This window comes from Lampris incognitus, chromosome 2 (assembly GCF_029633865.1).
Source record: "Lampris incognitus isolate fLamInc1 chromosome 2, fLamInc1.hap2, whole genome shotgun sequence".
Taxonomy (NCBI): domain Eukaryota; kingdom Metazoa; phylum Chordata; class Actinopteri; order Lampriformes; family Lampridae; genus Lampris; species Lampris incognitus.
Genome location: NC_079212.1, coordinates 51734767 through 51751213, shown reverse-complemented (window position 1 = coordinate 51751213; position 16447 = coordinate 51734767). Strand labels below are relative to the sequence as shown.

Sequence of the window (16447 nt, the reverse complement as noted above, 5' to 3'; positions counted from 1 at the left end):
CTCGTGGCGAAACTTGGGCTCATTTCATGCTATTGCTATGTACAAGCTATAAGGACTGTTAGTCAACTAGGTTAGCAAGTCAGTTACACGAAATTGTTGTGTTAGCCAGAAAATGTCATTTGTGAGGCTCTCCATTCTCCAAAAAATAGCACCCCCCTTCCCCACTTTGCAACGCATTAGCTCTGCAGACTATGCTAGCTAGCTAACATGCTTGCTAGCATGCTAGCTAGCTGACAGTATTAGCTATCTAATTCCACTCTCATTACCTATTTGGACCAAATGTTTAGGCCATACTTTGACAAAAAAATGAGTAACATGGCAGAAACGTATGGATTGTAGCCAAAACGCTCTCAAACAGAACTGCACGTGCTACTATATGCGTAAGATAAAGCCGGATGGATATTTCTTCAACTTACCAGAGAAAAGGTCGACGTCGCAATGACAGTAGCGCCGTTGTGCGTGTGGGACATTGTGACTGGCGCGTAAAGGTGCAGTTCCAATAACAACGTGTCCTTCCTTCGTTGCTCCCTTGGTCGCTCGATCCCTTCCTAAAGATGCTGCTTTCAAGGATCTATGTCCCATACATCTCGATGTGGAGCACTTTCTTGAGAGCAAAGCCCCCCCCCCCCCCATAACCATACAGATTGGAGACTGTTTGACAATAAAACGTGCTTTATAAGTTAATTTTATTATTATTATTATTGTTGTTATTACAGTGCACGTTTTGTGTTGCCGTTCTAGAATGCAGTAGATGCGCGCGCACAAGTCTATACGGTACCTTTTAACTACTATGTAAAATGTGGGCCACCTGCAATTAACCTGTGTTGCCACATACATGGCTGCTATGTTAAGTTTGCTGAGGCAAATTAAATAAATAAACAGTTTACAACATTAAGTAAGAATTCACATCATATTAATAAAACACAGGCCGCCCGGCTCGTGCCCACTATTCGCCAAATAACGTCATTCACGTGCTGACGGCTACCATTAACCACCGTTTCTCCATAACGGTACTCGGTTGGACCAAATAAAGGTAAGTTTTGCATGTTGTCAGGTCTTCCTGAATCACAAAATACAATCCGTCCATCTATTTTATTTTATCTCCTCAAAATACACTTACTGTTTTTAGTTAAAAATAACAAATAAAACATGTTTTTTCCCCACCGGAAAACTATAGCCGGACAACGTAACCGGGAACCAGGAAATAGACGTTCGTTATATAGATACGATATTTTCGTATATATTATTACGAAATATATTTGATTAAATTGGTAAAAAGACACACAGAACAACAAAGTTCACAAACAGCGAACATATTTTCTTTATTTTCAAATTGATTCAAAGCTCCAGTTTCATTTACCTGCCACTGTGCAGTTCTGCTCTCAGCTGCAGATGTGTGTGTGTGTGTCTGTGTGTGTGTGTCTGTGTGTGTGTGTGTGTTTAACCCGTTTCTGGGGACAGTGTATGCAGCACAGTGATGAGGACGGACAGAAACCCTTGAAGAGCTTCGTCATCTCTTGGCTGCTGCTTAACACTCACTTTCACCCGCCCCTCCCGCTCTCCTCCACCTAGATCTCCTCCACCTTTATTTCTGCCGCTCAGTTTGTCATTCATCCATCCTTCGTCCACGTGCTGTTCTTCCTCACCCTTCATCAACTCCTTGTCAGCATGCTCACCATTATCCACACCCTCATTCTCCTTCCCTTCCTCCTTTGCCTCCCCAGTGTACAGCAGCTCCCCCAGGATGAGCGTTGTGTGGGGCATGTGGGGCGTGTGGGGCATGTGGGGCATGTGGGGCGTGTGGGGTGTGTGGGGCATGTGGGGTGTGTAGGCGTGGTTTGTGCGCCTGGTGTTTGTATAAAGGTAGACCCTCCAGGGGATGACATGTGGGGGTGTGAAGGCCAGTGTTTGGATGTTGACGAGCTGCAGTGCCGCCTGGAGGCTTTGTGGGGAGTTGTGGGGTGGTGCGGTGCAGCTGACATATTCTTCCACACTGACGTAGTCCTTCTCGTCCCCTGCACCTGGGAGCAGACGCCAGCGGGGGTCAGGCAACGCCGCAGCCAAGGTAGTCAACGTAAACAAACTTGGTATTAATCTGGATGGGTTTTTTTTTGGTCAATCCCCCCCCTTTTTTCTCCCCAATTGTACTTGGCCTATTACCCCACTCTTCCGAGTAGCCCACCCCCTCTGCTGATCCGGGGAGGGCTGCAGACTACCACATGCCTCCTCCGATACATGTGACAGTGAGGACTTTCACCAGGGGGATGTAGCGCGTGGGAGGATCACACTATTCCCCCCCAGTTATCCCTCCCCGAACAGGCGCCCCGACTGACCAGAGGAGGCGCTAGTGCAGCGAACAGGAGACATACCCACATCCGGCTTCCCACCCGCAGACACGGCCAATTGTGTCTGTAGGGACGCCCGACCAAGCCGGCGGTAACATGGGGATTTGAACCGGCAATCCCCGTGTAGGTAGGCAACAGAATAGACCGCCACGCCACCCGGACGCCCCTAAGCTGGATGTTTTACGGGGTGTGTCAAGTTTTCTGAACCACTTTGGCCATATTCAGCACAGCTTTCAAGGTGCTGCAAAAGGAAGTCAGACTCTTACTCATTCAAACTGCATTTGCTCCCCCATATCCCTCCCGCTTTATCACCCTGCTCACCATGGGCATCCCGCCGCCGCAGCCACAGCCGCTCAAACTCTTCTGGGCTCAGAGCCGGCGAGACAGACAAGCTGATCAGGGCTTCGGCATTAGAGGCCGGAAGCTGCCAGAAGGATTCTGGACACAAGCTGTCACTCTGCAGGTCTGCAAAGAGACGACGAAGAAGGAAACGGAGAGGACAAGGGAGAAGGAGTTTGGCGGCGGGGGGGGGTGACAAGGGATGCAAGAAAGGATGGGGGGGTGGACAGACAGGAAGTGGAACAGTAAGTAATATACGCCTCATGCCCACCATAGGCAGGCTCACAACTCAAAGAATGAAATGGACCATAACAAACAAATTTTGCAGACGAAAGGAGAGATGTTCATGTCCTGACCCACCAGGGGGAGTTTGTTCATCTTGGCTGGAATTCAGCGGCTCAGAGAGATCGAGGCTGGGCTTTAGGTTGGAGGTCACATGGACACAGCTCATCCCGCTGGCCGAGTCTGTATCTGTAGTACTCTGCCTCAGGGGTTCTAGAGTGTTAAAGCTCCTTGCCCATTGGCTGACAGGCTCGGCAGGTCGGCCAATCAAAACGCCAAGAGAGGGATCAGACCTTCGACCCTGGAGGACCTTTTGTGTCTCTTCTATCCCACAATGCAACAGGCGGTAGTATAGCAGTGCCTGGTCACGCACGCACATGTTTTTTTCCTCCTCTGAAACAGACAGGAACATTCACTTTTACACATACCACTCTCATCACACCAGTCTCTCATCATACCAGTCTCTCATCACACCAGTCTCTCATCACACCACTCTCTCATCATACCACTCTCTCATCACACCAGTCCCTCATCATACCAGTCTCTCATCATACCACTCTCTCATCACAACACTCTCTCATCACACCACTCTCTCATCACACCACTCTCTCATCATAGCAGTCCCTCATGACACCATTCTCATCACACCACTCTCTCATCATACGACTCTGTCATCACACCACTCTCTCATCATACCACTCTCTCGTCACACCAGTCCTTCATAACACCAGTCTCTCATCATACCACTCTCTCATCACACCACTCTCTCGTCATAGCAGTCCCTCATCATAGCACTCTCATCACACCACTCTCTCGTCACACCACTCTCATCACACCACTCTCTCATCATACCACTCTCTCATCACAACACACTCATCACGCCACTCTCTCATCACACCACTCTCTCATCATACCACTCTCTCATCACACCACTCTCTCGTCACACCACTCTCTCATCATACCACTATGTCATCACACCACTCTCTCATCACACCGCTCTGTCATCATACCAGTCCCTCATCGTACCACTCTCTCATCACACCACTCTCATCACACCACTCTCATCACACCACTTTCTCATCATACCAGTCTCTCATCATACCACTCTCTCATCACACCACTCTCTCGTCATAGCAGTCCCTCATCATAGCACTCTCATCACACCACTCTCGTCACACCACTCTCATCAAACCACTCTCTCATCACAACACTCATCACGCCACTCTCTCATCACACCACTATCTCATCATACCAGTCTCTCATCATACCAGTCTCATCACACCACTCTCTCATCATTCCACTCTCTCATCATACCACTCTGTCATCACATCACTCTCTCGTCATAGCAGTCCCTCATCATAGCACTCTCATCACACCACTCTCTCATCACACCACTCTCTCATCACACCAGTCCCTTATCATACCACTCTCTCATCACACCACTATCTCATCATACCACTCTCTCATCACACCAGTCCCTCATCATACCAGTCTCTCATCATACCACTCTCTCATCACAACACTCTCTCATCACACCACTCTCTCATCATAGCAGTCCCTCATGACACCATTCTCATCACACCACTCTCTCATCATACGACTCTGTCATCACACCACTCTCTCATCATACCACTCTCTCGTCACACCAGTCCTTCATAACACCAGTCTCTCATCATACCACTCTCTCATCACACCACTCTCTCGTCATAGCAGTCCCTCATCATAGCACTCTCATCACACCACTCTCTCGTCACACCACTCTCATCACACCACTCTCTCATCATACCACTCTCTCATCACAACACACTCATCACGCCACTCTCTCATCACACCACTCTCTCATCACACCACTCTCTCGTCACACCACTCTCTCATCATACCACTATGTCATCACACCACTCTCTCATCACACCGCTCTGTCATCATACCAGTCCCTCATCGTACCACTCTCTCATCACACCACTCTCATCACACCACTCTCATCACACCACTTTCTCATCATACCAGTCTCTCATCATACCACTCTCTCATCACACCACTCTCTCGTCATAGCAGTCCCTCATCATAGCACTCTCATCACACCACTCTCTCGTCACACCACTCTCATCAAACCACTCTCTCATCACAACACTCATCACGCCACTCTCTCATCACACCACTATCTCATCATACCAGTCTCTCATCATACCAGTCTCATCACACCACTCTCTCATCATTCCACTCTCTCATCATACCACTCTGTCATCACATCACTCTCTCGTCATAGCAGTCCCTCATCATAGCACTCTCATCACACCACTCTCTCATCACACCACTCTCTCATCACACCAGTCCCTTATCATACCACTCTCTCATCACACCACTATCTCATCATACCACTCTCATCACACCACCCTCTTATCATACCACTCTCTCGTCACACCACTCTCATCACACCACTCTCTCATCATACCACTCTCTCATCACACCACTGTCTCATCACACCACTTTCTCATCATACCAGTCTCTCATCATACCACTCTCTCATCACACCACTCTCTCATCACATCACTCTCATCACACCACTCTCTCATCACACCACTCTCTCGTCATAGCAGTCCCTCATCATAGCACTCTCATCACACCACTCTCATCACACCACTCTCTCATCATACCACTCTCTCATCACAACACACTCATCACGCCACTCTCTCATCATACCACTCTCTCATCACACCACTATCTCATCATACCAGTCTCTCATCACACCACTCTTTCATCATACCACTCTCTCATCATACCACTCTCTCAACACACCACTCTCATCACACCACTCTCTCATCATACCAGTCCCTCATCATACCACTCTCTCATCACACCACTATCTCATCATACAAGTCTCATCATACCACTCTCATCACACCACTCTCTCATACCACTCTGTCATCACACATCTCTCACACCACTCTCTCATCACACCACTCTCATCACCCCACTCTCATCATACCACTCTCTCATCACAACTCTCATCACACCACTGTCCCATCATACCATTCTCTCATCACACCACTCTCTCATCAAACCAGTCTCTCATCATACCACTCTCTCACCACACCACTCTCTCATCACATCACTCTCTCATCATACCACTCTCTCATCACACCACTCTCTCATCACACCACTCTCTCATCATACCACTCTCTCATCACACCACTCTCATCACACCACTGTCTCATCATACCAGTCTCTCATCATACCACTCTCTCATCACACCACTCTCTCATCACACCACTCTCATCACACCACTCTCTCATCACACCACTCTCTCGTCATAGCAGTCCCTCATCATAGCACTCTCATCACACCACTCTCATCACACCACTCTCTCATCATACCACTCTCTCATCACAACACACTCATCACGCCACTCTCTCATCATACCACTCTCTCATCACACCACTATCTCATCATACCAGTCTCTCATCACACCACTCTTTCATCATACCACTCTCTCATCATACCACTCTCTCAACACACCACTCTCATCACACCACTCTCTCATCATACCAGTCCCTCATCATACCACTCTCTCATCACACCACTATCTCATCATACAAGTCTCATCATACCACTCTCATCACACCACTCTCTCATACCACTCTGTCATCACACATCTCTCACACCACTCTCTCATCACACCACTCTCATCACCCCACTCTCATCATACCACTCTCTCATCACAACTCTCATCACACCACTGTCCCATCATACCATTCTCTCATCACACCACTCTCTCATCAAACCAGTCTCTCATCATACCACTCTCTCACCACACCACTCTCTCATCACATCACTCTCTCATCATACCACTCTCTCATCACACCACTCTCTCATCACACCACTCTCTCATCATACCAGTCCCTCATCATACCACTCTCTCATCATACCATTCTCTCATCATACCAGTCTCTCCATACGACTCTCTCATCATACCACTCTCTCATCATACCACTCTCTCATCACACCACTCTCTCATCATACCACTCTCTCATCACACCACTCTCTCATACCAGTCCCTCATCATACCACTCTCTCATCACACCACTCTCATCACACCACTCTCTCATCATACCAGTCTCTCATCATACCACTCTCTCATCATACCACTCTTTCACCATACTACTCTCTCATCATATCACTCTCTCGCCATCTCTTTCTGACCCGCTCGCTCACACATGTACACAAAAACACACACACACACACACACACACACACACACACACACACACACACACACACACACACACAAGTAAAAGCGTGGAATTTCTTCTCCCTGTTTCCTTGTTTCAAACCTGTCACATTGGATCAGTGACCAGAGAAACACACAGGTTTAAACAGTCTGCAGGTGCTGACTGGATTACTTAGACCTGATAAGGGACTGGTTTGAGGGGCAGTGATATGGAAAATTCCTGCCAACAAGGCCTCGCTGTGGATACTCTTATACTTGTACACGGAACGGTCCCAGATCAGCATCTACTACTACTAATACTACTACTACTACTAGTAGTAGTAGTACTACTACTACTACTACTTGCGGCTGCTCCCGTTAGGGGTCGCTACAGTGGATCATCAGTTTCCATCTTTTCCTGTCCTCTGCATCTTCCTCTGTCAAACCAGCCACGTGCATGTTCTCCCTCACCACATTCATAAACCTCCTCTTTGGACTTCCTCTTCTCCTCTTCTCTGGCAGCTCCATATTCAGCATCCTTTTCTCCATATACCCAGCATCTCTCCTCCACACATGTCCAAACCATCTCAATCTTGCCTCTCTTGCTTTGTCTCCACACCATCCAATCTGAGCTGTCCCTCTAATATACTCGTTCCTAATCCTGTCCTTCTTCATCACTCCCAATGAAAATCTTATCATCTTCAACTCTGCCACCTCCAGCTCCACCTCCTGTCTTTTCGTCAGTGCCACAGTGGTCTCACAACCATCTTGTAAACTTTCCCTTTAACTCTTGCTGGCACCCTTCTGTCACAAATCCTGACACTCGTTTCCACCCACTCCACCCTGCCTGCACTCTCTTCTTCACCTCTCTTCTGCACTCCCCGTGACTTTGGACAGTTGACCCCAAGTATTTAAACTCATATGCCTTCGTCACCTCCACTCCTTGCGTCCTGACCTTTCCACTGTCCTCCCTTTCATTTATGCATAGGTATTCCGTCTTGCTCCCACTGACTTCCATTCCTCTTCTCTCCAGTGTATACCTCCACCTCTCCAGGCTCTCCTCCACCTGCACCCTACTCTCACTACAGATCACAATGTCATCTGCAAACATCATCGTCCATGGAGACTCCTGCCTGATCTTGTCCGTCAACCTGTCCATCACCATTGCAAACAAGAAAGGCCTCAGAGCCGGTCCTTGATGTAATCCCACCTCCACCTTGAACCCATCTGTCATTCCAATCACACACCTCACCATTGTCACACTTCCCTCATACATATCCTGCACCACTCCTATATAGTACTTCTCTGCAACTCCTGACTTCCTCATACTGTATACCACACCTCCTCTCTCGGCACTCTGTCATATGCTTTCTCTAAATCTAAGACACAATGCAACTCCTTCTGACCTCCTCTATACTTCTCCATCAACATTCTCAAAGCAAACATCACATCTGCGGTGCTCTTTCATGGCATGAAACCATACTGCTGCTCGCTGATCATCACCTCTCCTCTTAACCTAGCTTCTATTACTCTTTCCCAAATCTTCATGCTGTGGCTGATCAACTTTATACCTCTGTAGTTGTTACAGTTCTGCACATCGCCCTTGTTCTTGAAAATCGGTACCAGTATGCTTCTTCTCCACTCCTCAGGTATCCTCTCACTTTCCAAGATTGTGTTAAACAATCTAGTTAAAAACCCCACTGCCATCTCTCCTAAACACCTCCATGCCTCCACAGGTATGTCATCAGGACCAACTGCCTTTCCACTCTTCATCCTCTTCATAGCTGCCCTCACTTCCTCACTAGCCCCACATCGTCCAACCTTCTCTCTCTCTCATTTTCTTCATTCATCAGCCCATCAAAGTACTCCTTCCACCTTCTCAACACACTCTCCTCACTTGTTAGCACATTTCCATTGCTATCCTTCATCACCCTAACCTGCTGCACATCCTTCCCAGCTCGGTCCCTCTGTCTACATATGGTCCCGGATCAGCATAATATTATATATTTCTGGATGGTGCAAAAAGTTTTTAAAGAAGGAAACCGAAACACTGATGATACTCAGTACCCTCATACATGCTTCTTTTCTAATGTAATTAAGAACAAAACTGCCCTCACAAGTCCACAGTACCTGGCAAATACAGTAACCCCCCCCCCCACACACACACACACCTATGCAGTAGTGCAACAGTCTTCCCAGCATGTCCTGCGTCTCAGCGGGGCGACACAGGAGCAGCTTCATGGTTGCCGTTAGCAGCTCCATCTTGACGCCCGGTGAAACCTCATTTCTCACATTGTCTATGAAGACCTCCAGCACATAGGGGGCGCTGGAGACACGCGCCCCATACACACCCAGCAACCACAGCAAGGCCTGGCTGCCCTGGTGAGAGGGAGGGGGAGAGAGGGGTTAAAACCACAGCAAGGCCTGGCTGCCCTGGTGAGGGGGAGGGGGAGAGAGGGGTTGAAATCCATATGTGCAGCTTCTACATCTTGTGTGAGGTGAATAAATATGAGTCGAGCAGAAGAGAACAAAACAACTACAACGGAAGCACCAAAACCCAAGGACAAAGATAAAGGAGATGGAGTAGGGATGGGAAAGGAGAAGTGCTGAGGAAAAGTAAGCAGATGAGCATGGAAACATTATTTCACACATTTCTGACATGTAGAAAAGACGAAAGAGGGAACAGGGAGCAATATCTGCAATAAGGTTGATGAGATCTTAAACAAAATTAGTTCTTCAACTCCATCTACTCCTGCAGATCCTGTCTTATTAAATTCATATCTACACAATGAGTCACTGACAGTCCCAGTTATTACAGCTTTTGAGACTATCTCTCTTGATACTTTGACTAAGTTCGTGTCAGCTTCTAAACCAACTGCTTGCCTACTTGATCCCTTACCAGCAAAACTTTTTAAAGACCTCTGGCCTTTTCTTGGACCTACAATGCTAGACATCGTTAATTTATCTCTTACTACTGGCATTGTTCCCAGCAGTTTTAAGACAGCTGTGGTTAAACCTCTACTTAAAAAAACTGCACCTTGATCCAGGGTCTCTTAATAACTATCGGCCAGTCTCTAATCTTCCATTCTTCTCTAAAGTACTAGAGAGAGTTGTGTATCAACAACGTTTGACCCATATAAAAGAAAATGATCTATATGAACCTTTTCAGTCGGCTTTCAGGCCCTGTCCCTCCGCTGAAACTGCTCTGACCAGAGTGGTAAATGATCTTCTACTGGCAATCGACTCTGATTCCACTTCTGTGCTTCTACTACTGGACCTCAGTGCAGCCTTTGACACCATTGATCACTGTATACTTTTAGATAGATTAAATTGTAATTTTGGTGTCTCTGGCTTAGCTCTCTCTTGGCTTAAGTTCTACTTATCTGGAAGAACACATTGTGTCTGCTATAATAATATTATATCAAAATGTTCTGACATTAAATATGGTTTGCCTCAGGGCTCAGTAATTGGCCCTCTACTTTTCTCTCTTTACATTACACCTCTTGGCCAAATTATACGCAGTTACGGAATACATTTCCATTACTATGCTGATGATACTCAACTGTATGTGCCTATAAGGGCTGATGATCATACTCAAATCACTAACTTAGAGGCCTGCTTGGCTACTGTGAAAAACTGGATGTCACTTAACTTTCTGCTTTTAAATTCAGATAAAATTGAGATGCTGGTCATTGGCCCTGCTAGACACAAACACCAATTTGATCAAGTAACGATAACAATCGACAGCTCTGTGGTTTCGCAAAGTGTGGCAGCCAAAAACCTTGGTGTTACGTTTGATCCCAGCCTTTCCTTTGATAAGCACATTAAATAAATCACCAAGATGGCCTTTTTTCACTTACGTAACATAGCTAAAATTCGGTCTTTTCTCTCCATGGCTGACGCAGAGACTCTAATACATGCATTTGTTTCATCCAGACTTGATTACTGTAATGTTCTGTTATCAGGTCTGCCACATGCTAGTACTAAAAGTCTTCAGATGGGTCAGAATGCTGCTGCTAGAATCCTAACAAAAACTAGGAAATTTGACCATATTACACCAATTCTTGCCTCCCTTCATTGGCTTCCTATCCATGTTAGATCAGAATACAAGGTGCTTCTGCTGACTTATAAAATCCTAAATGGGCTTGCCCCATCCTACCTGTCTGATCTCTTTAAACCTTACATGCCATCTCGAGCACTTCGTTCTCAAAATACAGGGCTCCTGTGTGTACCCAAAGTTAAAAAAAAATCAGCTGGTGGCAGCAGGGCCTTTTCCTATCGGGCCCCGTTCTTGTGGAATAACCTGCCTAATGCCATCAGACAATCAAAGTCTGTTGAGTCCTTTAAATACAAACTTAAAACTCATCTTTTTGCCTTAGTTTACAATTAGTTGCCTTTAAGTTGAGTGCTTCACAACCTGTACTGGATGGCGGGTTGGTTTTCTGTCTCAATGAATTTACCAACCACTGTTCTGCCCACCAGATTATCGAGTATAGATTACAGAGTATAGATTATGAATAATTGATGACTTAGTTGATTATGGCTAATGACTATTGCAAACTGTTCTCTTCTCTAACATGTATTTTCTCTCTCTCTGAATGATGTCTTCTCCTTTCTCTTTTTCTGTGTTTGAATGGTGTCATGTGAGTCTCTCTTGCATGCATGTGCAGTCAGTTCTCCTCCCAGGTCTCCGTGGTGATGGTGGTCGCCATTTGGATGCTGCCTGCCCTTCCTCTCCTCACATAAGTTTTTCTTTTATTACATGATGATGCTGGTCGCGTGGCTTGGGTGCTGGACTGCTCCGTTGGCACGTGTACACTGCTTGGCATCCTGTGCATCATGTTCTTCATAAATTTTATGTCCATTATAATTCTGTTATCCTCTTTCAATGTTGTATTATGTAAATTGCGTGAACACAACATCCATTGCATACTGTCCGTCTTGGGAGAGAGATCCCTCCTCTGTTGCTCTCCCTGAGGTTTCTTCCTATTGTTTCTCCCTGTTAAATGGGTTTTTTAGGGAGTTGTTCCTTATCTGATGAGAGGGTCTAAGGACAGGATGTTGTGTTGCTGTTAAGCCCATTGAGGCAAATTTGTAATTTGTGATATTGGGCTATACAAATAAAACTGATCTGATTTGATTTTAATTTGAGGGAAGAAGAAATAGGGAAGAGGAAAGAGGGAAGAAGGAAGAGGAAAGAGGAAAGAGGGAAGAAGGGAGAGGAAAGAGGAAAGAGTAAAAATACATGACTGGTGTCAGTCATGTATTACTGTCAGTATGAATGTCAGTCATGAATTAATGTCAGTCATCTATTACTGTCAGTCATGCGTTACTGTCAGTCATATGTTACTGTCAGCCATGTATTACGGTCAGTCATGCATTACTGTCAGTCATGTATTACTGTCAGTCATATGTTACTGTCAGCCATGCGTTACTGTCAGTCATGCGTTACTGTCAGTCATGTATTACTGTCAGTCATGTATTACTGTCAGTCATGCGTTATTGTCAGTCATGCGTTATTGTCAGTCATGCGTTACTGTCAGTCATGCATTAATGTCAGTGATGTATTACTATTAGTCATGTATTACTGTCAGTCATGCGTTACTGTCAGTCATGCGTTACTGTCAGTCATATGTTACTGTCAGCCATGTATTACGGTCAGTCATGCATTACTGTCAGTCATGTATTACTGTCAGTCATATGTTACTGTCAGCCATGCGTTACTGTCAGTCATGCGTTACTGTCAGTCATGTATTACTGTCAGTCATGTATTACTGTCAGTCATGCGTTATTGTCAGTCATGCGTTATTGTCAGTCATGCGTTACTGTCAGTCATGCATTAATGTCAGTGATGTATTACTATTAGTCATGTATTACTGTCAGTCATGCGTTACTGTCAGTCATGCGTTACTGTCAGTATTAATGTCAGTCATGTATTACTGTCAGTATTAATGTCAGTCATGTATTACTTGCAGTCATGTATTACTGTCAGTATGAATGTCAGTCATGCTTTAATGTCAGTCATGTATTACTCTGTCATGTATTACTATCAGTATGAATGTCAGTCATGTATTACTGTCAGTCATGTATTAAAGTCAGTCATGTATTAATGTCAGTATTAATGTCAGTCATGTATTACTGTCAGTCATGTACTACAATCAGTCATGTATTAATGTCAGTATTAATGTCAGTCAAGTATTACTGTCAGTCATTTATTACTGTCAGTCATGTATTAAAGTCAGTCATGTATTAATGTCAGTATTAATGTCAGTCGTGTATTACTGTCAGTCATTTATGAATGTCAGTATTAATGTCAGTCATGTATTAATGTCATTGAAGTATTACTGTCAGTCATGGTGGTATCTGTAAGTGTGTCATTGTTGTCAAGAGTTTGTAAAACAGTAACACTTTGATAACGTTGCACAGCTAACAGACATTAGGTTGACTAGTGTCATGTGGCTAGATTCATGTGACTAATGCTAATGAGTTACCTCACAAGTACCCAAAGGCTCATGGGTATCTGGCCAGTGACTAACCTGGCTGTCCTGTAGCGTCTCCTCACAGCCCTCTAAAGCCACACACACAGAGTCACCACACTGGGGACACACCCACACCAGGTCACGCAACGTCTGCACCACCGCTGGGGGTGGAGGGACAGAGAGGAGAGACAGGGAAGGGAGGATGGACAGGTGGAGGGACAGGGAAGAGGGACAAGGGAGGAGGGACAGGGAGGAGGGACAGGGATGAGGAAGGAGAACGGGAGTTAGTGAAAGACAGTGAGAGAGTAAAGAGTGGTTAGTGATTTTAAATTAGGTTAAAATACAGCTAATTATCAGCTAATTATCACACACATCATTATGATGTGTGTGTGTGTGTTTGTGTGTGTTTGTGTGTGTGTGTGTGTGTGGACTCTACCAGATGTGATGTGCTCCTGTTTAAGGCCCAGTAGTCCGGTGAGGATCTCTAGACATCTATCACTGTAGCTACGCCCAATTTGGCCTTCACACACAGACAGACAGGCACATAGACAGGCAGACAGAGACAGACAGACAGACACACACACAGGCAGGCAGATAGACACACAGACAGACAGGCAGACAGCTAATTATGGATGAGCGGGTTCTGAGGTAATCAGGGACAGACGGGAACAAAAAGACCATGAAATAGTCTCCAACACTGTGGCCTTGCAATTTGAACACGTGGTTTCTCCAATACCGTGAATTCCACCCAAAATTCCTCCATGACTTTTCCTAAATATTCAGTCTTCCAATGGCTTCTTTCTTGAAAGCGCATGCAGTCAAAACCTCGATTTCCACAGCTTTTACAAGGCAGGATAGCTAGTAAAGCATTAAACACGTGCTGTTACTTTATGATGGTTTTCCATCAACTATTCTGACTATGAAATCAAAACATCTCAAAGATCTCTTTTACGCCCAACATGTCTTGACAACAAGACCTACAGGTGAATGACACATCAAACCACAGCTCTGCTTAATCCCTCCCTCACAAAAACAAGGTCCTGGGCTGGTTGAAGAGGAACAGAGCCAGGGGCCGGTAGTGTCGGAAAGCTCTCTCTACAGCCTATGAGAGCTGAGTACCAGGGACATGCTGATGACGGCAGGACATGACTTTTCACTGTACTGGGGTATTACAGGCCATTACTACCAATTCACATCCTCAGTGAGTGGCGTACAAAGAATGGCACTTGGAAATGCTGTGCAATGAACACGCAAAAGTCGATTTTCACCAAGTTGCAAAGGCAGTTACAGTGGTTAAGTGTAGGGTTAAGGTTAAATATTAAGGTTAGATAGTGGTTAAGTGTAGGGTTAAGGTTAAGGTTAGGTAGTGGTTAAGTGTTAAGTTAAGTGTTAAGGTTAGTAGTGGTTAAGGTTAGTAGTGGTTAAGTGTTAAGGTTAGGTAGTGGTTAAGTTAAGTCTTAAGGTTAGTAGTGGTTAAGTTAAGTCTTAAGGTTAGTAGTTAGTAGTGGTTAAGTGTTAAAGTTAGGTAGTGGTTAAGTTAAGTCTTAAGGTTAGTAGTGGTTAAGTCTTAAGGTTAGTAGTTAGTAGTGGTTAAGTGTTAAAGTTAGTAGTGGTTAAGTGTTAAGGTTAGGTAGTGGCTAAGTGTTAAAGATAGGTAGTGGTTAAGTGTTAAGGTTAGTAGTGGTTAGTGAGTCAGGGAGCAGTGGAGTACAGGAGTCATGGCTCATGAGATATTAGTTGCATGCTGTGTGTTGTGTGTTTGTATTTTTCCACATACTTATTTTATTGTTATTTTATTCTCTGTACCAACAATCCCAAGCTAAATTCCTAGTGCACGCAATGCACATGACAATAAAAGAATTTCTGATTCTCGTATCGACCTCTTAGATGCCAGGGGTGCTTTGGAACTGAAGTTAAGATGACTGCAGGTGCTCTTTAAAGTTCTAAAAAATTACCTGGGGTTAAGCTGGGTTAAGACCTGCAGTTTAGAATTTTTGGAACAGATTTCACGAGTGAGGGTAGGATGGAGCTGGAGATTGACAGGCGGATTGGTGCAGCATCAGCAGTAATGTGGACATTGTACTGGACCGTTGTGATGAAGAGGGAGCTGAGCCGGAAGGCAAAGCTCTCAATTTACCAGTCAATCTTCGTTCCAACCCTCACCTATGGTCATAAGGTTTGGGTAGTGACCAAAACGGTGCGATCGCGGATACAAGCGCCTGAAGTTTCCTCCGTAAGGTGTCTGGGCTCAGCCTTAGAGATAGGGTGAGGAGCTCGGACATCCAGAGGAGCTCAGAGTAGAATAGCTTTGATAAATATCTCTGCAGAAATACCCTCCTGTCAGCACAATGGGCAACAGTTTACTGGTATCAGTTCCTCCCTACAGTGCACTATTCCACTGACAGAAAACCACTGCATCATCTGCAGATATGCTGAACATCACCACATATTTCACACATTCCACTACTTAGGAACACTGATTAGATTAGAGATAGTACAAAAAAAATGCACAGCTGGGTTTAATCACAGGTGAGCCGGGGGTTGAGACATGAGTATGTCGAGACAGAACGCCCCGCTGTGTGGCATAGTGTATATGATTTCAGTCTGTGTCCAGTGCCAGTGAATGTGTGTGCGAGTGTAGTTGTTACCTATAGCTGAGATGGCGGCCTGGGCGGTGTCGGTGTTGACATCAGTGCAGTATCCCTTCAGTTCGTCCAGCACCAAGGCCACATTCTCATCATTCACCAGCTCCACTAGCACCTGCAAACACACACAAACACACACATACCTGAGTC

At 45.5% G+C, this 16447-nt stretch overlaps 1 protein-coding gene across 2 annotated transcripts in view; it reads right to left on the bottom strand.

Annotated features, from left to right (window-relative positions):
* Positions 1–1311: 1311 nt before the first annotated feature.
* ap4b1 (adaptor related protein complex 4 subunit beta 1) overlaps positions 1312–16447 on the bottom strand; it is a 233846-nt gene continuing 218710 nt past the window's right edge. Inside the window, exons 8-14 of one of the 2 annotated variants that reach the window (XM_056274292.1) lie at positions 16301–16412; positions 14089–14172; positions 13665–13813; positions 9345–9552; positions 3045–3359; positions 2667–2810; positions 1312–2021 (exon numbers count right to left, since the gene is read on the bottom strand). In XM_056274292.1, coding sequence (XP_056130267.1) covers positions 1441–2021; positions 2667–2810; positions 3045–3359; positions 9345–9552; positions 13665–13813; positions 14089–14172; positions 16301–16412 — 1593 coding nt within the window. In that variant the 3' untranslated portion in view covers positions 1312–1440. The remainder of the gene's footprint in view (positions 2022–2666; positions 2811–3044; positions 3360–9344; positions 9553–13664; positions 13814–14088; positions 14173–16300; positions 16413–16447) is intronic. The other variant, XM_056274293.1, reaches the window with a different exon arrangement.